Here is a 24,685-nt window from a genome sequence, read left to right as displayed (position 1 = left end):
TCAAACAGTCACCTGCTCTATAAGTAGTAGAGTCACCCAGATGGCACAAGGGGAAGAGAAGCAGGAATGACTCAGCAAAAAGAAGATATAAAAGGAAAAACCCTAATCTTCATCTGGGAGGGACACAAAAATACACACATATACATAAACACAAGAATTGCTCTCACATTCTAGAGAGAGAAAGGGACAGAAACCAAGTCCATCAGATGGCGTTTGCATCGGATATGTATGTTGGTTCTGTTATACTCGCACATTGTTATTGATCCTGCTGATCATCGCTTGACATTTCATATCAGATATAGAGTAAGTCAGTAAGCATATACTTTTCCAGGCAGACAGCAGTTTCCTATGGCTACTTCGGAAGAAAACAGTGGATTTCTGATTTTCATTTTGATAATACTTTCAATCCCTTTTAGGGCCATATGCAATACAAAAATTATGCCTTGCACTCGTTCTGCCTCAAAAATAGCTAAACTCATCCACTGTGACCGTGCAGTTTACTCTCGATCAGGAAAGTACAGTATATCAATTTTTAAAAGGGCAAGTTCCTTCATATTCTGATAAAGAAAGCTTATAAGATGCTTCCAATACTATGCCATCTGGATAAAAATCCAGTTCCCGGTTAGAGGTGTTTTGATTGTGAAGTATATATTATTGCCTTTTTCATCTTACATAAACTAAAATGCAAACAGATCCAATTTCATGTGAGAATTTTCAGAAAATATGGTCATCGTGCATCTTGAGGATTATAGTTGCTTTGGATTGTAGAAGTTGGTATTCTCTGGCCCTTGGTGATCGCTGTGGTATATCTATCAAGATCAGCCAAATTTAGGGGAAATTATGTAATGCACCGAACAGTCAGCTAGCTAGTAGACTTCCAAAGCTACATTTATCCAAATGACATAAAATATGGATCCTTATGACATTGCTGCACAGGTCATAAAGCTAAAACTTAGCGAAAAGGGTTTATTACTATTACTCAATTTAAAAACGAGAATGGTTACTAGTCCAGTAGTCCGCGGAGTCACAATGAAACTACTAAAATGCGACTAAAATCAGATGACAGGAGATTAATCGAAATGATGAATCGGATATTAATTAGATATGTTAAATTAGTGCATTAATAATTAATTTCTTAAATTTATTGTATTATTTTTAAAACACATTGTGATTAATTAAATTTAAAAATTGAAATGATAAAATAACTTATAATTACTCTGTCAAATAAAAAAATTTCAAAATTATGCTTTCAAATGACAAGTCATTTACGTATTTTAGCATGAGGTGTTAAATGAACCAAAAAATGCCAAATGGTTGAGTTGCGTTGGGTGAATTGGACAACGAATAAGAAAATAATATGACAACACTATATGAGGCATGAACACAAGTCATATCACTTTAGTTACATAATGGACACAAAATGAAGAAGACAAAAATTGTTGGGATTGATATCGGATTCCACTTGTTTAAGTGATAATTCTCCCCGAGACAAAAAGGAAAACCCAATAATTGTTTCTGTTTCACGATCCAAGTATCTTGTGTTGTTATATTCGAGTGGCTCAGTGACATTATATTTTTATGTTGAGGCATATGTTGTTCAAAATTATCGATTCACGTGAGAAATATTTGATGATAATTACATTGGATGATAATCTATGTATCATAAATTACAGCCAATGTTTATAAACAATTTACTATAAAAAGTGTAAATTAGATGGTGAGTACATCATTCATAAATTAATTAAATAATTATTAGAAATTAATAAAATTAAATAATTATTAGAAATTAATAAAAATAATCAAAATAATCAAAAATTATTTTGAATGATTAATCATAATCAATCCAATATTATCTCCAAAATTATATATAATTTATGTTATATATAATATAGATTAATTGTCTTAGAGCATATAAAACGCGTCTGCTGAAATGGGTGGATAAATTAGACTTATAAATACATATCATGAATTTTGCTGAATCTGTAAAATATTTTATTTCAATGCTACCGATTATATTAATTAATAATGTAAAAAATATTATAGATTTATGTATTATTAAAATAGTATCTATTATATATGAGGAGTGTTAGGTACTCCAAAATTTTCAAATGACAGAGATTAATTATTTTGATTTGTAAAAACATATACTATGCAGGAAAGTCTAACGTCTACCGAACTCCAAACATTGTATTTGGTCGTCAACACGCTGAAACATCGGAGATAAAACGACCAGTACTACAATTGCAAGCGTCGGCTATAACCGGAAATATAGTGTAATAAAAGCAGGCTTGTTTGCTTACAATGCAGACACATTCCTCGACGGCTGCCGCGTTTGCCACTACCCAAAGATAAGTTTATTTTAATCCAACCAAACTAAAGACACTATTATTAAACAATAATCTATATATTAAAAACACGATTATGGGAATTATATTTAGAGCTAGGAAAAAGAAAGCAAAATTACATGAATCTCCGGATTCTTGACATACGTATGTTAGTATCATATGTTGAATCGAAAAAAAAATGTGGAACAAATGAGTTCGAAAATTTTAAAATTTTGATATATAAAAAAGAGTGCTAAAATGTTATTCAGTAATATATTATACTATTCTAAAATTATTCACATACCTTTTCGATTGAATATATGCTGATATTAATATCATGACCAGCTGCCAAAATACATTTACCATATTTTTAATATATTATTACCTCAGCTCATACGCATCAATATTTTAATTTCAATAAGTTTGGTAATTGGTAGTTGTTGTATAATCATCCCTCACATCCATTTATAACCAACTCATTCTCTCTCTTGAATCTCTCTCAAGTCAATCTCTCTCTCTCTCTCCACAAAAATCTCTCTCGTTACGTTCATTGATTTATTTATTACTGCATATATACACTATACATATAATTTATTCATACATAGCCTCCTCCTCCGGTTCTATTGTCGCCTCTCCGGTGCTTTCGATGGCGCCAATTCAAAAGAACATCCAATTGACCGGCGCCGATCGAAACTTGCCGGACGGCGACGAGCTCGAAGACGTCCGACTCCTCGATTCCTACGACGAGGACGGTGAGAATGAAGATGCTAATTATAGCCTTTCTTCCAATCATCGGAGAATTCAGGTCAGAATTACCGGGATGACTTGTTCGGCGTGTTCTAATTCCGTCGAAGGAGCTTTGAAGAGCTTAATCGGCGTTGTTAGGGCTTCGGTTTCGCTTCTTCAGAACAAAGCCGACGTCGTTTTCGATTCCGCTTCGGTCAACGTTAGTCTTCTTTTCCTCCTCACCTTTTTATTGGGCTTTTGTTGTTTTATCATTGTTGTATCTGTTTCTGATGTTGATCATAATTTGGTAGGATTAAGCTCTGTTGAAACTTTGAATCAGGTAATATGAAATAGAATTTCGTGTTAAGCTACGTTAGTTTGGGAGTATTTATGTGTGTGTCTATATATAGTTGTCTATGTTTGCGATTTATTAGAGTAAGCTTGAGTAGAACTGCGATCCAAGTCAAAATGAAACAAATACTAATATTCGTAGCTGCTAGCTACATTAATTTATGATTATATATTATAAATGCATCAACTTTAATTGAACTTTTTAAATTCTTTTCTACATATATATAGTTGCTGTATCTAATCGTGATTAGTTAGGATCAAGCTCAAGTAACAAGGTAATTTAATTAAAAATGGAAATGTGTTATGTTTATATATCTTTGGTTATGACCATTATGTAGATGCTTAAACTTTAATTAGAGTCTAACTTTGAAATGTCACCTATATATGTATACAGTTGTTGAATCTTATTCTGATGTTGATCAGGGTTTGTTATGATTAATCTCGAGCAGAACTGTTGTGTTAGTAAAAAAGAAAGAACAAAAAATGAAAATGTTTAAATATGTTTAATGATGCTTATATGTTAAAACACTAATAAAATTTGAATGAGATATGTTGGAGGATCTTACATAATTGTCTGTTGCATACTGATGTTACTTTTATTTATTTACATTTCCAATCTATGTTCAGGATGATGACATAAAAAATGCTATTGAAGATGCTGGTTTTGAGGCTGAGATTGTACCAGAAGCCAGTTCAACTAAAAAAAGTTCAAGCAGCACATTAGTGGGCCAGTTTTCGATTGGAGGTATGACATGTGCAGCATGTGTAAATTCTGTTGAAGGTATCCTGAGGAAACTTCCTGGAGTAAAAAGAGCAGTTGTTGCGTTGGCTACATCTTTAGGAGAGGTAGAGTATGATCCTACTTTAATTACTAAGGATGAGATAGTAGAAGCAATTGAAGATGCTGGTTTTGAAGGTTCACTCCTACAAAGCAGCCAACAGGATAAAATCATCCTCGATGTGAAAGGTATATTGAGCGAAATGGATGTAAAGCTTCTAGAAGGAATACTGTGCAATTTGAAGGGAGTGAGACAATTTTATTTCAACAGGACATCAAAAGAATTAGAAGTTTTATTTGATCCACTAGTTCTTAGTTCAAGAGCATTAGTTGATGGGATTGAAGAAGGAAGCTCTGGAAATATTAAGCTACATGTCAAAAACCCTTACACGAGAATGACCTCCAAGGATCTTGAAGAAACCTCTAACATGTTTCGTCTCTTCATGACTAGTCTCTTTCTCAGTGTAAGTATATGCCTTTCTTCTGACACCGAATCTAAGTGAAAATAGTATTACTCACTCTGGTCTTTTATATAGGTCGTTTGATTTTTTGCATGAAACTTAAGAAGTTTTGACCACATCTAAAATTAGAATTTAATATTTTCTTTTCCTAAATAAAAATACTTATGTAATATTTCTATTCAGAATTTTTTTTATAAGAATTTTATTTTTTGTTATATGGTCAAAACACCTAAAGTTAGGTCCAAATAGTCAAACAACCTATATATAGGAACAGAGGGAGTAGCTTTTTCTATCTTTCTGGGTACAATTGTCATTTTGTTGTTCTCATTTTGTTCCTGTTTATGTAAGCAGCTTTGTCCTATGTTGTATCGACTTCATAAGCCCATAATCCTTACCTGGAACTTTAATATCTGTATATCTAAAGTGAAAAGTCGTATTTCCAATCCTATTTACTTGTAAAATGTTTAAAAGGGAAATACTGTTATTATGTGTGATTTAAAGAGCACACGAACTATAATAGGAGCATTGTTATCACGAAGACGACTAGTCACCGACTAGTCGACGCGAAGGTACTCGGGCGCCGAGAATCTCGAAGGCCGACTTGTCGCCGACTAGTTGACGCGAAGGTCGCCCGAGAGTCTCGAAACCTGACTTAGGACCTTCATAACCATAATTGTGGTGTACCATGAACCAAATGACAGTACACAAGAAAAAGATGGAGATGAAAATGATATTAAGAATGTAAGATAGATGACTTTGCTTGATATTAGTCATATATATGTTTTTATTTGCTTGGATATGTTTGATATTTGGAATATTGATGTTATATGTAGTACCTATGCAAATTTTGAACTAATTATTCTAGTACCTTTGATATAAATTATGAAACTGATGTGTTTAGTTATACTATATATTAAATCTGGTAAGTATATGTATAATGAACACTTTGTCGACTTTTTACGACTAGTCGGGCGACTTGTCGACTAGTCTTCTCGAAGGTACTCGGGCGTCGAGGCTCGACTTGGCGCCGTAATAACCATGAATAGGAGTTATACTTATATATAGACATAGAGTTAGTAGAAATATATATAAAGGGAGTCTGCTGAAGTGTTTGTGCACGTGAATATATATTAAAATTTCATGACATGCTAAGCTGTACGCACAACCACAAGTAGGTAGTAAAAAAGTGATTGTGTTTTGCCTTTTTGCAATGAAAAGAGCCGATAATATTGATTTTAGCTAGGAGTCGAACACTGAAATATTTATTTCTCCACAGTAAATATAATAAATGTTTTTATTGTATGTATATGTAAGAAATTGAATGGGATTTTATTTGACAAGGCTAAAAGACGAAGGAGCAAAATTATGCGGCAAATATTATCCGCGGCTTTTTAATTATGTATAAATATATACTAGCAGATAGGCTGGGACTTCTTTATATAATACTCATATGAGTATATAACCACCATATTTCTGCCTTTTTTATGTATTTTGATCGGGAAGACATCTTTGTTTAATCGAAAACATAACCGACTCATAATATTGTGGAATATATTTATTGTAAAGTCAACCGACCAGAAGGTTAAGAATTCTTTTGCATGAACGGTTAACAGACATTTTTATCATTTATTTTCATTTTTTTTATAATTTAGTCAGTTTTTACTGCAATCACTTTCACCAGATCCTCTTTTTTTTTTTCCATGCGAGTTGTTAGTCCAAGCATTCCTCTTCTGTATGCCTAACACACATTTCTTGTCATTTTTATCGATTTTTGTAATTAACTCAGTTTTGACTTCAATTGCTGTCACCAGATTCCTCTCTTTTTCATGCGAGTTGTTTGTCCAAGCATTCCTCTACTGTACTCGTTGTTGCTCCGGCAGTGTGGACCTTTCATAATGGGTGATTGGTTGAAGTGGGCATTAGTCTCTGTTGTGCAATTTGTTATTGGGAAGCGTTTTTATGTTGCAGCTTGGAGAGCCCTAAAAAATGGTTCAACAAACATGGATGTTCTGGTGGCGTTGGGAACTTCTGCTTCTTACTTTTATTCCGTCTGCGCGCTGCTATATGGTGCAGTAACTGGGTTTTGGTCACCTACATATTTTGAGACAAGTGCAATGCTGATAACATTTGTATTGCTGGGGAAGTACTTAGAAACTCTTGCTAAAGGAAAAACTTCAGATGCTATAAAGAAGTTGGTGGAATTAGCACCGGCAACAGCAATTCTGCTTCTTAAAGACAAGGGTACACTGCTTCTGACCCTGTTTAAAAAAAAATTGAGGACCAGTTTATTTGATTTTTGATATTTATCTAGTTGTGGTTTTACTTTTATCTTTTCTTGTATGCTACACATAATCCATGAGATGATAGAAGAATTTATAAAAAAAAGCGTTGAGCATAGGGTCAAGGCGTTGCCATTTTGGTCATCCCTTTCCCCTCAATGTCAGGAGGTTAAAATTTAAGTCTTCTCTGAGAAGTTAATAGTGGTCTGCACATCAGTATGACTAAAACAATGTATTGTTTTAAAGACAATTGATAGTTTATAAATTTAATTAACGAAATAGTTTATAAATTTTAATTAACTTCGTTAATTCTGTTCGGCTATTCCTAAGCCCATTCACACACTTTTAAAGCTCACATATCATTATTGTAATTTCTATTAAATTTGTGATTATTTAATCTACTGGATCCCAGGTGGCAAAATTGTTGGAGAAAAGGAAATTGATGCTCTGCTGATTTATCCTGGTGATGTCCTAAAAGTTCTTCCTGGAACAAAAATTCCAGTGGATGGCTTGGTTGTTTGGGGTACAAGCTATGTCAATGAGAGTATGGTTACTGGTGAAGCTATACCAGTTTCCAAGGAGGTCAATTGTTCAGTTATTGGTGGCACCATAAATTTACGTGGCTCGCTTCACATACAAGCTACCAAAGTAGGCTCAGACACAGTTTTAAGCCAAATAGTATCTATGGTTGAGACGGCACAAATGTCCAAAGCTCCTATTCAGAAATTTGCAGATTATGTAAGTAATAATTATAAATTAGGAACAAGTTGCAACTTTTCATTATTTTTGAATTCAAATAAGGTCATGAAATTGTTCTTTTTATTAGTCATTTATTTCTTTGCTAATTATTCTATAAATTGTTTTCCCTTTCATTTCCTCCATCCTATTTGGTCATGCTTTGTTGATATAATTTTTTGTGGTGCTTGTTCGTTGAATACACATTACATATTAAAACACATAGATGACAAGTAACAAGTTCCATAAGTAGTGATCTCTAGTGAAATGACATGCTTATTGAGCAATTGACTCTTTTTGTGAATTTCCTTTCCAAGGTTCCTGTAGTCAACCTTTTTTTGCTGGTAACTTCCGTTCTAGAATTCTGTAATATATTGATTTTCATATTGAGAGACAGTACATTAGGGGAAGTCAAACCCACCACTGGGCTATCCAATCGTGCTCAGAATTTAGTAATTAACATCTTAGAAATTCAAGATGAAGGACATAGTGGCATTTTAATACTATGTACCGGAATATGGGTCTTATCAACTACTCTAGGTTAAATAAGTTTTATCAACGTGACCTGATGCAGGTTTAGAAGTTCACTGATCAAGGAAATATAATGAAACCCATTTTTAAATTCTCTGCAAGTTTACAAACCTCTTGGTGTAAGCATAGTATAATATTAACATCGGTTTACTCTAAAAGCATGTCGATTACATCAACAGAAGAAAAGCATTGTAGTGCCAATTTCTATCAGCATAATCCATCATTTACCATCCTGAACACTTTTCAGGAGTGTCCATGCCTATTTGAAACAAGTTATAATCTTATATTGTAAGAACTCTGGCAATCCTTGAGTTAAACTTTGAAGTGAGTATTGAGAGAATAGTGATCAATATGAAAAATCCAAGGGGATGGATAGTGGAGAAGGAGTGTATGCTTAAAGAGACTCAGTATATGTTTACACCTTTTTGGCTACTGCTTCAGGTTAATGTTTTTTAATAGTCCCTTTATTTCTCTTCTCACCACTAAACAAGTCGAACAACCTTGTCGTAGCAGACTTTTTTCCGCTTGGAATTAAAGGCACTTATTGCAACTGAAATTGGGGGAAATTAAAAGGAGCTTTGACAATCCCATTTGAATAAGTTTGATTGTGATATCCCTTGATAGAATTGATAGATCAAGTTTTTGCTAGATCATCTAAACATGGACAAAATGAATCCTGCATTTCTGAAACAAATTTTCTCTTTTCTGCCTCATAAAATCGTAAGAAAGCACTCATCCTTTAAGCTGGTTTGTAATTCGTTAACTAATTTCACCAATAAATGTTAAAAGCTAAAACTTGTTACCAGTGAAACAGACAAGTTTATGGTTTATAGCATATGCTTTATTAATAAACGTTTTTTTTGTTGCCTGAAAGTTCTAGGGAAATATATACGGACCAACCTTTGCAGTCGGTGAATATATATAAAAGCCGAGTAGTGGACCGACGTGTTTAGCTAATATTCCTCTGTTTGTTGGACTCTTTTTTATATATGAGGATAGATATTCCTACATAAAATTAACAGTTATATATACCCGTCTATAAGATGAGCTTCGGTCTATATAGCATTATCCTTGGATCTATACTATCTTCTTGATGATTTCTGATGGTAACATAAATCAGCAGAGAGTCTGAGTGGTTTTTGTTGTGTTCTCCAGAATATGTCACTGTTCCGCTGAATCATAACTCTATCATCATCCTCATCATTTTATCTCTATTACTTGCAGGTTGCGAGCATTTTTGTTCCTACCGTTATTCTATTTTCATTGTTGACATTTTCTGGTTGGTAAGTACATTTTATACTGTAAATAGTGTTGTAGATAACTGATAGTACTATACTACTATTCTATTCATTGAAAATTCTAATATACTTGCATGTTAATATAATATTCTGTAGGTATATTGGTGGAGTTACTGGTTCTTATTCAGAACAATGGCTTCCTGAAAATGGAAATCACTTTGTTTTCGCTCTCATGTTTGCAATATCAGTTGTAGTGATTGCGTGTCCATGTGCACTTGGCTTGGCTACCCCAACTGCTGTCATGGTTGCAACTGGGGTCGGAGCTAATAATGGAGTGTTAATCAAAGGTGGAGATGCATTGGAGAGAGCTCAGATGGTAAATTGTGTTGTATTTGATAAAACAGGCACTTTAACCCAAGGAAAGGCTACAGTTACAACAGCTAAAGTTTTCACAGAAATGCAGCGTGGGGATTTTCTTACGTTGGTAGCTTCAGCTGAGGTAAGGTTCAATTCTTAAACTTCAAGACGAGCGTACCCCATGTATTATAAAGTATGATAGAGCTAGACATGAAGTAAAAGAAGGGCTCCACACATGTCAGCTAATGTATTTGGCTGTCCTTGTATAGTGTATATAATCGATTGTAATATTCCATTAAACTTGATAAATTCATCTTTTCTTCGTTTAGGCTAGCAGTGAACATCCTTTGGCAAAAGCTATACTGGAGTATGCACGCCATTTCCACTTCTTTGAGGAGCCTTCTACTACCTCCAATATTCAATACCCTGAAAAAGACCCCAAATATTCTGGATGGCTTCTTGATGCATCAGAGTTCTGTGCTCTACCTGGAAGAGGCATCCAGTGCATTATAAATGAAAAACAGGTTTTGGTGAGTTTCTGAGACTTTGCTTGCATGTTCATACTATATTATAGTGACGAAAGATAAATAAGCAGAAGTGTGTTCTAATGCCAAATATAACTCATAATTATTGTTTTTTTGCTTTAACTAAATCATGCGCATTTAACAGGTTGGTAATCGTAGTTTGCTTACAGAAAGTGGAGTTAATATCCCAACTCATGCTGAGAAATTTGTGGTGGAGCTGGAAGAAAGTGCTAAGACGGGCATACTTGTGGCATATGGTTCGGTCTTTATTGGTGTCTTGGGTGTAGCAGATTCACTAAAGAGAGAAGCTGCTGTAGTTGTAGAAGCCCTCTTGAAAATGGGTGTCACACCTGTGATGGTTACTGGGGATAACTGGAGGACGGCTCAAGCTGTTGCTAAAGAGGTGAGTAAATGTCAGGGTTAAATCAATTCCCACAATTTAAATGCTCAATTGGTTGCTTTCACCTTGTATAACAAGCATTGGTACTAACGCCCTGTTAATTAGTTAAACTTGAACCCCTCTGATCTTATGCTCAGGGCATGAAATTTTCTGAATAGATTCCCAGTATGCTTTACTGAAAACTGAGGAAGTTGCCATTAGAGTTGACGTTGGTTTTTAACTCTTAGTGGGACCCTATGGAACCTCATTTAATTTAGGAAAAGAAAGCCAACAATGTAGGTCGGAAAGTGGAGTTTAAAGTAACTATAAAGATGAAAACGGATATAATATTTAGCCCATACTCTATTATTAAGTAAGTGGACATTATTTTTGGGATTGATCGACCTAATTTATGTGGGAGTAACTAGATATCAAAGATTCTGGTTTAAAAATATTAATAGAAATATGTTGTAGTCACCAACCACATGTATCTTTATTTGATTTGAGCATCTTTGGCAGGATAAGCAAGAATTGCATGTCCATATAGTGTAAAGATTAAAATTGCAACTGTTCTTATTAAGCTGATTCGCTCAATGTTGAGTGACGATTGCTAAGACAATGGCGGCAGCAGCAGCTACTCTAGTAGTGTCTGTTAAAACATAATTACATAAAAAATGTAGCAAATATTAATATGTACTTTACATGCAGGTAGGTATTCATGACGTAAGGGCAGGGGTAATGCCAGCTGAGAAAGCTGATGTCATCCGTTCATTTCAGAAAAATGGAAGGATAGTGGCTATGGTGGGTGATGGTATCAATGATTCACCGGCTCTAGCTGCTGCTGATGTTGGTATGGCTATTGGAGCTGGAACAGATATTGCAATTGAGGCTGCCGATTATGTGTTGATGAAGAGCAACTTGGAAGATGTTATAACAGCGATCGATCTCTCAAGAAAGACGTTTTCACGCATCAGATTGAATTATGTGTTTGCTATGGCTTACAATTTAACTGCCCTCCCTATCGCTGCTGGTGTATTCTTTCCGCTTGTAAAGCTTAAATTGCCACCGTGGGCAGCTGGCGCCTGTATGGCTATGTCATCTGTAAGTGTCGTGTGCTCTTCTTTGCTTCTTAGGAGATACAGAAAACCAAGACTTACGGATATTCTGGAAATAACTGTAGAAACTTAGCTAGGGAAAACCAGAAAGTAAGCCAAATTAGAAGGATTAACCAAGTCATATACGAGGTGGTGTTGGAATGAATGTTGACTGCTTCCTAGCATCCAATTTTGTACTATATTTCTTTCTCCGAGCTTCACAGCACACAGCTGTAATAGGTCAATGTGGTGGTGGTGGTGGTGTTGCATTGTTTGTTCAATGTAAATATAGCAAATTTATACCTGTTGTGTTGTTTTGTTTGTACCTTTTGTAGTAAACAAACTGAAAGCTCTTTACTTTTAAGCTGGAGTAAAATAGTTGGAATTTACTTGTGTCCTGATATATTAGCCAGAGTTAAATATTAAATTTGCTTAGATGCCCATTAAATGATAGAATTAGTTTTTCTCTCTTGTAATCTTCACTTCTCCTGCAAGATGGCAACGTCTGTAATAAAGATGGTTAATGGTGATGAGCTATGCACTTGCGTCTTCCTGTTTTCAGCAAAATTAGTTAGTTTTTAGTAGCAATATAACATGTTTTCTACAATATGTTTCGCAAAACATCTCATATAAACTAGGATGCCATGACCATGACCAGAAAGATGATTATATATTGTACATGTGATGCAATGATATTATCATCAGAAAGATGGTCACAGGTCATACATGTGATCCAAAATGGAGATGTGAAATATGCATCTTATATTTCTATCTTACAAGAAAAATAATAACATGTCATACATCTGAGGTAAAATAGAGATAGGAAATATGCGATTTTATTTCTTTAGACAAAATTCTAATTTCTTTCGTATAATGTAAAATAGGATGAAAGGACCGGAAAGAAAGTAATACATGTTATGCAAAATGAATTGTCAAGGATTAGGTGGGGATTGTTTAATGGTAGTTCTAGTCATCGGTGTGGTTTTATACTGAAATTGAAATCGAACAATAATACCATCCTAGAAAATCTGTCTATCTGGCTTCTTTGTGTCCAAGAATAAATAATTCCTGCAATCTACATGAATAAGTATTGTTCTCCATCCAGGCTATACTGATCAACTACAATAGAAACAACCCCTTCAATCTCCTTTTCACTTTCAACAACCACAGCATTTTTCGAAATCTTTGTCAATGCATGCCCTGTAGAAACTTCTCTTGGTCCCTGATAAACTGAGTACTGAACATGATTTATTTGATCTGGAAATACCAAGAGTGAGGAGAAATCTGCCGTCCATTTTGCCCCCTTTCCAGCCACAACCATCTTCCCAACCGTCGATTTCAGTTTCATTCCATTCACATTGTTGTGATCAATCACAACTTGATCAATCTTTGTAAACTTCCCATCTAAACAAATGGTTGGTTTTGCACTTTTTGCATTCCCTGTGAACATATTGTTGACAACAGTCAATCCAGATATCCGACCTTTAATCGCTTTGAGCACAACGTTTCCTTCTCCAAGGAAGAATCCATTAGTGACATGAACTTGAGAAGGGTCTTCAATGATTATAGAATTGTAATCCAAGTAAGAATTATCAATTCTAGTCTGTCCTGCCTTAACCAAAATCCCCACACCGCCAAAATATGTAGCTTTGTTATAGCAATGTACACCTGTGACAATATTAGCTTGGCCTCTTAGAGTAATTCCAATGGCTGCTGAGAAAATGGCGACGTCAGTGACTGCATTGTCATTGCTAGCAAGATCAATGGCTGTGCCTGAGAAATCGCGTTCACGTCTATCACCCCCAACTGTAGGATGTTCACCTAGAAAACAAGTAGAAATGAAAGTTTCATGCCCTTTTTGTACCAGAATGCCTTGTGTCATGAAGTGGAGAAAGAAGCAATCTACTATTCGGATTCTAGCTGAATCAACCACAAAAAGGCCTCCTCCTCGGAAAGCTGAATCGAAGAGAATGTCTCTAAAAGTAATGGCCTCATAGTATATTCCATGAGTTTGGACTTTCTGGTCAGAAAATCCATCAAGTTGAGCAATCTCTGTACTGTCAAGTTTTATTGAGTTTGGAGACCAAAGCTCAACTAGATGGCGATCAGTTGGAAATGACTCTGATGCGCGAAATGTTCCTCCTTGAATCTATTAAAACCAAATATTATTGATCAAGTTTAACACTGTTTTAACATGCGCCATGGCCACACTGTTTTAGGAATCAACATTCATAAAAAGAAATGAAATTAGGTACCACGAGATTGCCAGTAAAGGCAGGGACCCTAATTGGTCTATTGATCTTGAAACTAGCACCTTGCAAGTCAATAACAACACCTCCCATGTCTGTAATTCCAGGCATTAGTTCCAGTCCTTGTTTATCACTCCTCACTGCATCTTCCATTGCTTCAAGTATTGCATCGCTGCTATCTTGCTCCCCACTCGGGTCAGCTCCGTATCCTATAGGGTAAAACACTCTGCCAACACTCTGTTCACGTTATGCAAACAAGAAAATTGGTAAACAAAGCAATTAACACAGACAAGAAAACAAAGAGATAGCAATAGCATGCATGCATGTAACAATTAGTAACAATTAGTTCACCTTTGGGGCGCTTGAAGGCATCGAAAAGGAGGAATCCTGGCTAGGCAATGGAGCTGCTGCTGCGCCTCCTGAGGTCTTGCGAAGCAGCTTGGTTTCGAAATCATATAATTTCTTCTGTTTGTGAAACTTACACGATGCTTGGTTTACAAACAGAAACATGACAAAGATGTAAACTACTGAAGATATTCTCATTGTTTGATAATATTAAGTTAACAAGGCAAGAGAATTATATTGAGTGCTTGGTTGAGGGGCTTATTTATAGATGATAAGTGCACATAGAGAAGTGTAGTAAGAGACTACATGCATTGCTATTTGGTGCAAGTGCATGCACGTAAGATCTAAGAAAGAGTTGGGGGATGAAAAGTAATGGTAAAATAATTTCTCCAGCTTGTCAAACATTGCGGTTATGCTGTAAGTTTTTGATTAATTAGCCTGCAGTGCTTGCTTTAGGCCTTTAACTCGTGCACATATTTTTTTCTTTTAACTTTTCTAGAGGGGAAAGTGTTCAAATTATATTCATCTACCCTTTGTCAAAAAAATGATAATTGTTATTATATAATTTATATTCCTCTACCTAATGACTATATTTAAAAAATTAATATAATGAAGAAAGACTCAACTATTAGGAGGTTTTATAGGGAAAAATTTAAGGTAAATTGTTTTTTCCATTAGATTATTATATATTCCCACAATTTGAAGTTTGATAAGTTGTATTGTTGTAAAGTGGGTCACTTGACTTGACCACTTAAAAAAGGATTTTAAGCCACCGTTTTTGTTAAAAAAGGCAACATAAAAGGCCTGAATTCAAACAAACCCTAGATTAATATATATGTTAGTCATGTTCAATTGTACATGTGTATTCTCTCCTCTTGTTAACGTCTTATGGCAAATTACAAAACAGAACAATAATTTGGTATATTAAAATCCATATATACAAGAATACATGTATGAAAATTACCTGTATCGTACATGAAATTACTGTATCATAAGTTCATAACTAATAAAGGTTTCTTAACATAAATTCTGTATATAGCTTAACAAAATTGTATATTTTGCAGACGAAGTCCTTAGATGTACGTCAGAAGAGTTGCATAAGGGAATAAACAGCACAACCATTGATTATGATGTTTCACACAACAATATAACTACAAAAGATTGTCCAAGGGATACTAAACCTAGCAAGAGTTCTTAAAAATGCCAGCAAAAAATGAAAAATGAGCTAATCCAGGTAGACTTTAATATCAATTCCATTATCAATCAAGGATTGCACAACTGCTCTGATTTTCCCTTCAAACTTGTCCCTATCTCTTGGAGTGTAAGAAGCTGTGTAGACATCCGCTTCCCTAGCCCTCTCCGATAAAATCTTACCTACAGACAAACATGCCGGAATATCTGATCGCGATTTGAGTGCAGCTTTAATGTCTTTGGAGTTTGTACCGGCAACAGCAACTTGCTTGCTTGTTACTCTGTGAGTTATGGAGGCTGAGACAAAACGCTTTGAAATGAACACATCTAATGTAAAAGGCTCCATATAAGCTACAGTGCGCTGTTTGAATGATACATGTTTGTTTGGATTCTTGGACTTTTTCTCCTTCTGGTATGTGTACGGTCGACTATTGTTATCATCAAGGAAATCCTCTACTCCAAAAAAGCTCCTGGGTGCTAAACGAGGCTGCAAGTTATACAGAATAGATGGTTAGGAGCATTCGAAGCTAATGATTCCCTGAATTATAGCAAACAATATCTATTTTCTTTTTACCAAAAGCCGATAATTTGTTGCTGGTGGATGAATTATATCCTATTTGACAAATGACTGGATATTGAAGCCGATAATAAAGTTCAGTCAGGTAATACAGTATAAGGAGATGCAATATTGAATTCACCTACAGCTAAACTCAAATACTCTATACTAAAGTTACAGTTTGTTTCCGGACTTCACTTTTTTTGCAAAAGGATTACATCCACCCTCACTATCATCTTCATCTACATTCATGTTTTTCTACACTTGTTCTACATCGTTAGATACAAATATGAAGTAATATATAATCAATTGATGGTCAAGGATCACGGTAGATATACAAGTAGGTTCTCGAAAGCCTTTCTTAATCAAACTCAGCTGTTCATCAAAGACATGAAGTTTTGCTTCTGAAAGTGGAATAAATAACTATCAGTTGTTCTAAAACTGTCTGTAAATAAAGTAGACATTACAGCGTGTACCTGTCCACAATGTAGACCTTTTCTTAACATATACAAGGCAGGCAAAATTTTATCACTTCCACGAGCAAATAGCTTGTTGTGCACTTGCTTAAGCATATTTCCTTCAACCCAATCACCTGAATTTTCAAACAATGAAATTTTACTATTAGGTTAAACAAAATTTCGAATAGCAACATTCCCACAACAATGAGCAGAGCACCTGTAAAGATTAACGTGAAGTCCTGATACAACACAACTAGGGAATTTGGTTCTCAGGATACTTTGATCAAACAGATAGCAGACATCAATAAAAAATGTTCACCCTCCTCAATTGGGCATCATCAGTTTGATATGGCCATCATAAAAGTAAACAAATAAAACATATAAACATACAAACGATGAAATATATCAAGAGTATAGCAGCATAGTGAAGAGGAAGCTAGGAGGAGAGTTACCTGCTGTTTTGTATGCGAGCTTCAGAAAGAAAAAAGGAAAATAAAAAAGTCAAGAATAAATTAGCAGTTTGTCACATTTATTAGTTTTTCTTTTCTGGAATAAGATTCGAGTCTGTTTCCAGTTTCTGATAAAAAAAAAATAATCCTGGTTCTTGTTCTTTACATTGAGAAGGGTGGTTAGTTATGGATTTTAAAATTTTAATAAAATAAAATTTTATAAGTTAATTATTTATATAATTTTAATAATAAATTATACAGAAAATAAAATTTTAAAATATATTTTTAAATTATATTTTCTATACGGTCAAATACTTATGAAGCGTGAGAAAATGTTAAAGAAATTAGAGGGACGAATTTATTATATTATTTTGTGTATGCCATTACTTTGTTTTATGTTCATCTTTATCATTTTTTTTATTCTGCTTCCTAATTTAATATAATTAAACATTTTTTTAATTATATAATACTAAATCCTAACATAAAAATATTTTTATATAAGGGAATCCTTGTATTTTATACGTTTCTAGTTTGCTACTTACTTTATCCCACTCATTTTTATACGTTTTTTTACTGTTTGTTACGTATTTTAATATTTTTATAAAATATAATTCTATATTTAATTTTTAAAATATATCAAGATTTTTATTCAAAACAAAAATCATATAAAAAATTATAAAATTATATTTTACAAAAATTTTAAAATATGTGTAGCATTTTACCATTAAGTCTTGGCGTATACAATTCAGAAGCAGTGGGAGTAGCACAGGAGACTGCTGCTTCAGGAGAAGCTAAAACACTGGCATTAACCAAGGAGTAAAGTGCTTGAAATATTTATCTTTTTTTTGATTATCACTTACTATTCTATAATTTCCTTATTCTCTCTTAATTTTGTTTGGTTTTTCACTAAATTTCTCTCTCTAATGAGAGTTTAGTACCTCATTGATAGATTTTTCTACCCATATATTGGACCTATTTTTTCTCGTTGTAAGTGTTTGTCTTATTTTCTCCGTATCCTGAATCGCAAATCTATGAAATTTTATTTTGTCACATTAGTTAGATTGTCCGGTGTCATAGTTATAGTCGATTGTTTGAATTCGTTTGCACCAAACAAGTGTATATATATTTGTCAAGGCTATAACAAATGGTTAAGATTATCTCCAAAATAAGTGGTTGGTGGATGTACTACATTTCAAATTATGCTCACCCATCACAACTTTGATGATTCAAATCCTGATTTAATTAATTTTACTATATATTTGTCCGTTTTAATTATTTTTGTAGGTGTAATATAATTTTTTATTAATCATTTACCGAAAACTTAAATATTCACATGATTTAAGACTTGACTAAAAATTTATTCACTCGTCTTATTGGACAAATTTGATAAAAAAGAAACAACAAATGATCACAAAACCAATCAAATCAAACAATGATCTTGAGGTATAAATAGTGAACAAGAAACTTAAAATTCTAACCAAGAAATAATACAATAAAATATAGAGTCCAAAAACTATAACAATTAACCAAAACAACTACGATACTAATTGAGAAAAAATAACAAGTAACAGGTATATTCACATCTTCATCTAACTTAACAAAATTAATATAACAGTAAATTTTCAAAAATTTGAGATAACATACCTCAATTGTGGCATAAAGACACACAACAAGCATTCATAAAATAAGAAAAAGCAAAAGAAAAATATGTTAAGACATCAATAATTATATAACAACATCGTCTAATCACCACACTTTCCAATTTCTGACGAATTGAATCTCAGATCAATATTGAATTTCGCATTCTACTGGAAAGCGAGAAGAGAGACCTGTCAGTTAGCTCCTCACCTTGCCAAAAATTAGGCAAGCTATAGCATAGATGAGCGGTATCCTAGCTTGCTAACAAAACTCATGATTTAATATAATTGACTTAAGAGAAATTTTGAATTGAAATTTGGTACGACTGACTGTTGTCAAGACCGTTTGAAAGGGTACCAAAGGGCCCATATAGTCAATTGCAACTTACAATTCATAGATGATGAAAAACGCATAAAGCATGTATTGTACGTAGCATCAGCTTCCGATGTGATGTGTTTTTACGGAAGTCATGCTCGCATCTCTAACATTTACATGTCTTGTAAAATGTACATCTGCCTACTTATGTAAATTGTACCCATAATTCTATACTTAATTTTTTTCTTTTTCTCACGATTTAACCTCTTATATGTCTTTGTAACGAATATTTGTTCTGATATTTATGATTCTCGATTCGGATGAACAAGGGTCGAATTCACAGCTTAAACAGTTCAGCAACGTTCTTTAAGTTTTTCTTAAAATATATATGTAAAACTATCCGATCCAATTTCATAAAAGCCATGCTTCTCAGCAATCACATAAATTTAAAATATCCATTCATTTCCGGTATCAGATTCATCTTAATAGTTTTTATACTTCTTTTCACCAATAGTATATCATATACACTTAATAAATCAAGAAAATTGTATGTAAATTTAACTCCATCAGCTCTGCACAAGCAGCTGGATCCCAAAAAGGTCCCAATGTCATATGCAAACTTGGTCTATAGTCGCCACAAACCTGGCACTCACTGATCCACCGTGACAGTAACACTGGCAGGAACCACCCTGTCCGTCGTGATAACGATACGATTATCTGTCACGCTACGCAGAGCATGATTAGGAAATTGGCTGCCAGTGGCCTGCAATGAATATTGCACCGATTTTATTAAATTCGGGAATAATAAATCTCGACTGAAATCAACTGTCCAGGAGCTATCATTGCCCTCCACAGTCGCGCGAGCAATCGTGGATTTGATTTTCATTCCATTCACATTATTTCTATCAACTATGACTTGCTTCACATCCTTGAATTTGCTTGTTTTTTCATCCAATTGGACTATTTCAATCCCCTGATCTGACCCCGAAAACATGTTATCAACAATATTAACTCCATTCGCGACTCCTTTAATTGACCTGAGGAGAACAAACGCGTCTCCCAGGAAAAAGCTACTAGAAATGTGGAGCTGTACAGGATCTTCAGCGACGATGCCTGTGTAATCAAGATAACAATTCACAATCCTTGTTTGTGTCAAGCCAGGGACTTTTAAATAAACCCCCACACCGCCAAAAGGCGTGGCCTTATTGTAACAATGTACTCCAGAGAGCGTATTAGCCTGACCCTCAATGACAATGCCGATGGCAGCTGAGAAAATCACAGTATCGGTGACAGCATTGTCATTGCCTCCTAGAATTATGGCTGTTCCAGAGAAATCTTTTTCTCCAGGATCTGCACCCGCCGTGATGTGTTGCCCCATGTAGCAGTTACGAATGTACGTCTCGTGGCCAGCCTGGACCCTGATACCAGTGGTAGTGAAGTGTGTAATGTAACAATTGTCAATGCTGGTTCTGAGTGAGTCCACAACTTGAATTGCGCCTCCCCTGAAATTGGAGTCCAGCATCAAGTCTCTTAGTGTCACAAATTCATAGATGTATTCGAGATCAGATGAAGCTGACAGATCAATCAGATAGCCATCTGTTGGGAAGTTATCAGAAGCTCTTAAGGTCCCTCCGTGAATCTGTTTATTTCCAGCAAAAATCACAATCAGCACTATATTGTGAATCATGACAGGCCATGAATTTTAAATAATTGATTAATTTTCCTGAGTATTACCCGAATCATGACTGATAATTGTAAATGTGGGGCATTGAAATAAATAATTGGATTGTGTGAAAGAGAAAAAGAGAATATCATAAGGATTAACGATATATGATGCTTATTGACTTTGTACAATTTTAAATAATTTTCCATGTAAATCAAGCATGGTAAAAGAAAATGAAAAACATGCAGCAGAATCAGAAGAAGAAGAAGCACCAGCAGCAGCCAAAACAGAGAGCCTATATATGGAGCATGTAATTTCTTGGCAAATATTCTTGAGAACCCGAGACCTAGGACGAGAGGATAAACTCTGAACTACTTGAGCTATCCAACTGTGCTCAGATTGATCAGATCTTTGATAACAAGTACCATAATTAATCCGGTGCAATGGCTCCCTTAAACATCACTCCCCACCCACACCATGACTAAGATTTCCTATTACACACATTTAAATCACCTACTGCTACTGTATATTTAGAAATCTACTAAATTGTCTAAATTAGAATAATGTCAGTCAATCATTGAGTGGTCTGTATACTACTCTATATTCTAGTCTTTGCCGAACTATTTCTCCATCGGCTCTAACCAAAATTACCAAAATTACACCAGTAATTATATTGCAATTTTTACAAACGATTCACATGTCATGTTTTACCACACAAAAAACATCGAAACTTGACACCAATCTGACACTTGTGAGAATTACATAAGCGGTAAAAAAATGGGAATAAGCAAATTTACCATTAGGTTACCTCGGCCAGCAACAGGAAGGCGCAAAGGGCGGCTGATCTTGTAAATTCCACCCTCAAGATCGATCCTAACGCCGCCAAGATTCACTATTCCTCTCATCATCTCCCCATTGCCTGGCCCTCGCACTGCATCTGCTATGGCTCTCAGAATTGCATCCGTGCTGTCGGATTGTCCGGTCGGGTCTGCTCCGTAGGCCGTCACGTGATACTCACGTATCCTTGCCACCCCATTTTTAATCTGCATGTATCCAACATCTAACAAGTTCACAAATCTGATTTAAATTTATTCAACCTCTAGCTATTTAATGAAATCAAATATAGTTATACATTTTAACTAGCCACTGGAATGTTATGATACAAAAATCGATTTTAAATCAATTTTTTTGATTTGTATTCAAAAAACCAAAAAGCTTACTTACTGATGGTGATGGGGCTGTTGAATGAGTTCTCAGCTGTGGAGCTTTCGCGTGAACATACGACGACGGAGCAGGCGAGCTTGGCGCCGATGAATCAAGAATTACAGGGCTAGGAGGACGAAATGTACCGTCAACTTGAGCAATCGACGGGGCCTTATAAAATTGCACCCTTCTTTTATTTTCGCCGAAACGGCTGCCTGGAAAATAATGCTCAGCTGAAAATTCATGATATGCATCAACTGTGATCATACAATTCATCAGCAGTCCTATGCCGATGAGCACTAACACTAACACTGGAGCCCTTCTCGCCATATTGCAACCTTTTTTTTTGTTTATTCTCTCTATTAATAAAAGAGAAAAACTAGGTCATGGGAAGAGAAGGGCTGATCTTGCAACCTTGAAGAAATGACTTATAAAGAAATAGTAAGAGATATCTTTATGGGTGTGAATATATAGGACACGAAAAGGGAGGGGCAGGCTAGCTAGTAGTGTAAAAAATAAACGGTTTTTATGCTATTAACGTATTAGGTCACACAAATCAGTGCTTGAGATTTCGAGTGTCCCGAGAGGACTCTATTATGAGGTTAGACTGTGTTGTTTTATATAGACTTGTGGTAACGAATGAATTTTTCTTCACTCTTTCAAACACACAGAAAGAGAAAAGTTTGCTGGCAGTGTTTAGCGGGGTTCGTTTTAAACATGTAAAATATGTTGAGGTTAGTTTTCTTTTCCCCCAAGTGAATTGGGTCGATACACCTTTTTAACCAAATGTCAAATTCTAATATTTTCTAAATGAAAAATTAAATTATAATCATATTTGTCACAAGTCTTTTAAGCAAATGACAAATAATGAAGATCAAAATTCTTCCATTTGTTTTATCGACGGGGTGTCTGATTTTTTTATACATATTTATATTTTTGTACCATATCACATATATAATCTATTTTATAAACCAATCATGAAACTAGATGTGATAATATCATTCTTATCCTCGTATTGTTTTTTCTGGCGGTTTAAATAAGAATATCATTTTTATCAATCATCTCATAGAACTCTTTAGCATTGTCATTTACAGCTTCTTCAATATTACTAGTATCCATGATATCGTAAAATTCAATCACTTGATTTGAATGATTTGATAAAATCGTCTAACATAGTGTTGATAATTGTTCCATCCTTGAAAATTGTCGAGTTTGATGTAATTTTTGATAATATTTTTTTTTGTAAAATCTCATCATGTACAATGTAAACGGTATAACTCTCCCTATCATTCTTGCAAATATCAAACTAAATCGTAGTTTTTGTTACAAAGACATATAATCATATCTCCCTCCATTTACTAGCTTCAAATGTCGAAAAATCTTTTATATCTTCTCTATATTCATATGCATGATTTATTGTCATTTGATCTCCTTGTATACATGTATATATGTATATATATGTATGTATGAGTTGTTTTTCATGTATAATAGTTATAATGTTTTATAATAAACTTAATCAAAATTTGCTCACAAGTTAATTATATATATTAAATAAATTTAAAAAATAATATATATATATATATATATATATATTATTAAGTATTATATATATTTTCTAAGATACAAATTTAAATAATAAATATATATGCATATATATTATAGTTAATCTAGTTTGAAAAATCAAACAAAGGCGGAATATATGAATTATTGGTAAATTGCGTAACAATTCTGATATATTTAATTTGACTAATAGTTACAGACTTGTAGCATCTTTGTGACAATTTACCCACTCTACAGAAGCTATAAAATCGATAATTACATGTGATCGAAATATGTGGTCAGTCTCGAGACCTGGCACAATTTTTTCTAAAACCTATAATCTGAGGGGGTCGTTCTAATTTCTGGCGCACGTCTGATCCCACAAGTCTCACTCAGGATGAGGATTAAGAATCTTTTTATTACTGAGAATAATATATCAAATAAAATATTAATAATATGAAAAATTAATATGAAAATCAGGGGTTGAATGATATTAATGTTCTCTCAGCAAAATGTCCCGATCTCACATATAATTTTATATAAAATTAAATAATAAAATATACCGTCTATTGAATTCAAACAAATAATCTATTTTATTATTAAAATTATAATAAAAATTCTGACTAATCTATTTTCAATTTTGTTGTTAATAAGTATTAGTTCAAAGATTAAAATATGATATTAAAGTAAAAAATGTATTATATGTATTATGAAATATATATTAACTAATTCGTACTTGTTTTTTTTTGCAGGTGATTATGACATAAAATTTTATAAATTTACTTGATATATGTTATTTATTTATTATAATTAATTGTTATATTTAACATGATTTGGATCAATTTTATAGGAACATAATAAAAACATATTTAAAATTATAATACTTAACACTTCATATTTATTAAATTATTTCAGAAAGTAACAAGAAAAATAGTTTAATTCAATATGTATTAATATTTTTTGTGGTCAACAATCTTCATTTATTAGTTTTAATATTTATAATTTTAGATTACATTTTAACACAACAAAAAAAATATCAAAAAAAAATTTAAGTCTTATAAAAGTTAGTAATATTGATCGTAAAATTAAAAAGTAATATGAATAATTATTTATTTAATATAACTGAATTCAAATTAACAATTTCCTAAATCTTCTTAAGTTATTTTGAAAAATTGGATGTTGTGCGTGTGCTTAAAATTGTAGCCTAAATTAATTTTGCTTTGTTTTTTTCACTCTAGTTTGCCTAAATTAACAAATATTATAATTTAAAAGATTAATTTTTATATGTATTTGAAGGTAAAA

General features: G+C 33.7%; 4 protein-coding genes across 5 annotated transcripts; 1 reads left to right on the top strand and 3 right to left on the bottom strand.

The window, feature by feature from the left end:
* The first annotated feature begins 2,775 nt into the window (after positions 1-2,775).
* LOC108204354 (copper-transporting ATPase RAN1) lies at positions 2,776-12,166 on the top strand. The gene is made up of 9 exons (XM_017373741.2): positions 2,776-3,270; positions 4,029-4,643; positions 6,452-6,881; positions 7,332-7,657; positions 9,410-9,468; positions 9,580-9,922; positions 10,110-10,310; positions 10,450-10,707; positions 11,392-12,166. The coding sequence occupies exons 1-9, from the start codon at positions 2,971-2,973 to the stop codon at positions 11,869-11,871; spliced, it is 3,012 nt and encodes a 1,003-aa protein (XP_017229230.1). The 5' UTR covers positions 2,776-2,970; the 3' UTR covers positions 11,872-12,166.
* Positions 12,167-12,742: 576 nt separating this feature from the next.
* LOC108223509 (polygalacturonase QRT3) lies at positions 12,743-14,569 on the bottom strand. The gene is made up of 3 exons (XM_017397813.2): positions 14,378-14,569; positions 14,033-14,263; positions 12,743-13,926 (listed from the first exon to the last, which is right to left on the bottom strand). The coding sequence occupies exons 1-3, from the start codon at positions 14,567-14,569 to the stop codon at positions 12,853-12,855; spliced, it is 1,497 nt and encodes a 498-aa protein (XP_017253302.1). The 3' UTR covers positions 12,743-12,852.
* Positions 14,570-15,469: 900 nt separating this feature from the next.
* LOC108194004 (uncharacterized) lies at positions 15,470-17,163 on the bottom strand. 2 transcript variants are annotated; one of them, XM_017360897.2, is made up of 3 exons: positions 17,029-17,163; positions 16,595-16,710; positions 15,470-16,049 (listed from the first exon to the last, which is right to left on the bottom strand). In XM_017360897.2, the coding sequence occupies exons 2-3, from the start codon at positions 16,688-16,690 to the stop codon at positions 15,597-15,599; spliced, it is 549 nt and encodes a 182-aa protein (XP_017216386.1). In that variant the 5' UTR covers positions 16,691-16,710; positions 17,029-17,163; the 3' UTR covers positions 15,470-15,596. The 2 variants fall into 2 exon arrangements, with proteins under 2 accessions (XP_017216386.1, XP_017216377.1); XM_017360888.2 differs by lacking the exon at positions 17,029-17,163 and adding an exon at positions 16,794-17,018.
* A 2,241-nt stretch (positions 17,164-19,404) lies between these two features.
* LOC108209573 (polygalacturonase QRT3) lies at positions 19,405-22,384 on the bottom strand. The gene is made up of 3 exons (XM_017380556.2): positions 21,866-22,384; positions 21,439-21,684; positions 19,405-20,617 (listed from the first exon to the last, which is right to left on the bottom strand). Exons 1-3 carry the CDS (start codon positions 22,172-22,174, stop codon positions 19,628-19,630), a joined length of 1,545 nt encoding a protein of 514 aa, XP_017236045.1. The 5' UTR covers positions 22,175-22,384; the 3' UTR covers positions 19,405-19,627.
* Positions 22,385-24,685: the final 2,301 nt, after the last annotated feature.

This window comes from Daucus carota, chromosome 1 (genome assembly GCF_001625215.2).
Source record: "Daucus carota subsp. sativus chromosome 1, DH1 v3.0, whole genome shotgun sequence".
Classification (NCBI taxonomy): Eukaryota; Viridiplantae; Streptophyta; class Magnoliopsida; order Apiales; family Apiaceae; genus Daucus; species Daucus carota.
The sequence above is the reverse complement of the archived record's forward strand: the minus strand, read 5'-3'. Positions and strand labels throughout refer to the sequence as shown.

Coding starts and splice junctions, on each gene's coding strand:
- LOC108204354 (XM_017373741.2), top strand. CDS start 2,971: ATGGCGCCAATTCAAAAGAACATCCAATTGACCGGCGCCGATCGAAAC. Junction 7,658..9,409: donor TTCAGAAATTTGCAGATTAT/GTAAGTAATAAT, acceptor TATTACTTGCAG/GTTGCGAGCATTTTTGTTCC. Junction 9,923..10,109: donor CGTTGGTAGCTTCAGCTGAG/GTAAGGTTCAAT, acceptor TTCTTCGTTTAG/GCTAGCAGTGAACATCCTTT.
- LOC108223509 (XM_017397813.2), bottom strand. CDS start 14,569: ATGAGAATATCTTCAGTAGTTTACATCTTTGTCATGTTTCTGTTTGTA. Junction 14,264..14,377: donor TGCCTTCAAGCGCCCCAAAG/GTGAACTAATTG, acceptor TAACGTGAACAG/AGTGTTGGCAGAGTGTTTTA. Junction 13,927..14,032: donor CCTTTACTGGCAATCTCGTG/GTACCTAATTTC, acceptor TGGTTTTAATAG/ATTCAAGGAGGAACATTTCG.
- LOC108194004 (XM_017360897.2), bottom strand. CDS start 16,690: ATGCTTAAGCAAGTGCACAACAAGCTATTTGCTCGTGGAAGTGATAAA. Junction 16,050..16,594: donor AAGGTCTACATTGTGGACAG/GTACACGCTGTA, acceptor TATAACTTGCAG/CCTCGTTTAGCACCCAGGAG.
- LOC108209573 (XM_017380556.2), bottom strand. CDS start 22,174: ATGGCGAGAAGGGCTCCAGTGTTAGTGTTAGTGCTCATCGGCATAGGA. Junction 21,685..21,865: donor CAACAGCCCCATCACCATCA/GTAAGTAAGCTT, acceptor GGATACATGCAG/ATTAAAAATGGGGTGGCAAG. Junction 20,618..21,438: donor CTGGCCGAGGTAACCTAATG/GTAAATTTGCTT, acceptor GGAAATAAACAG/ATTCACGGAGGGACCTTAAG.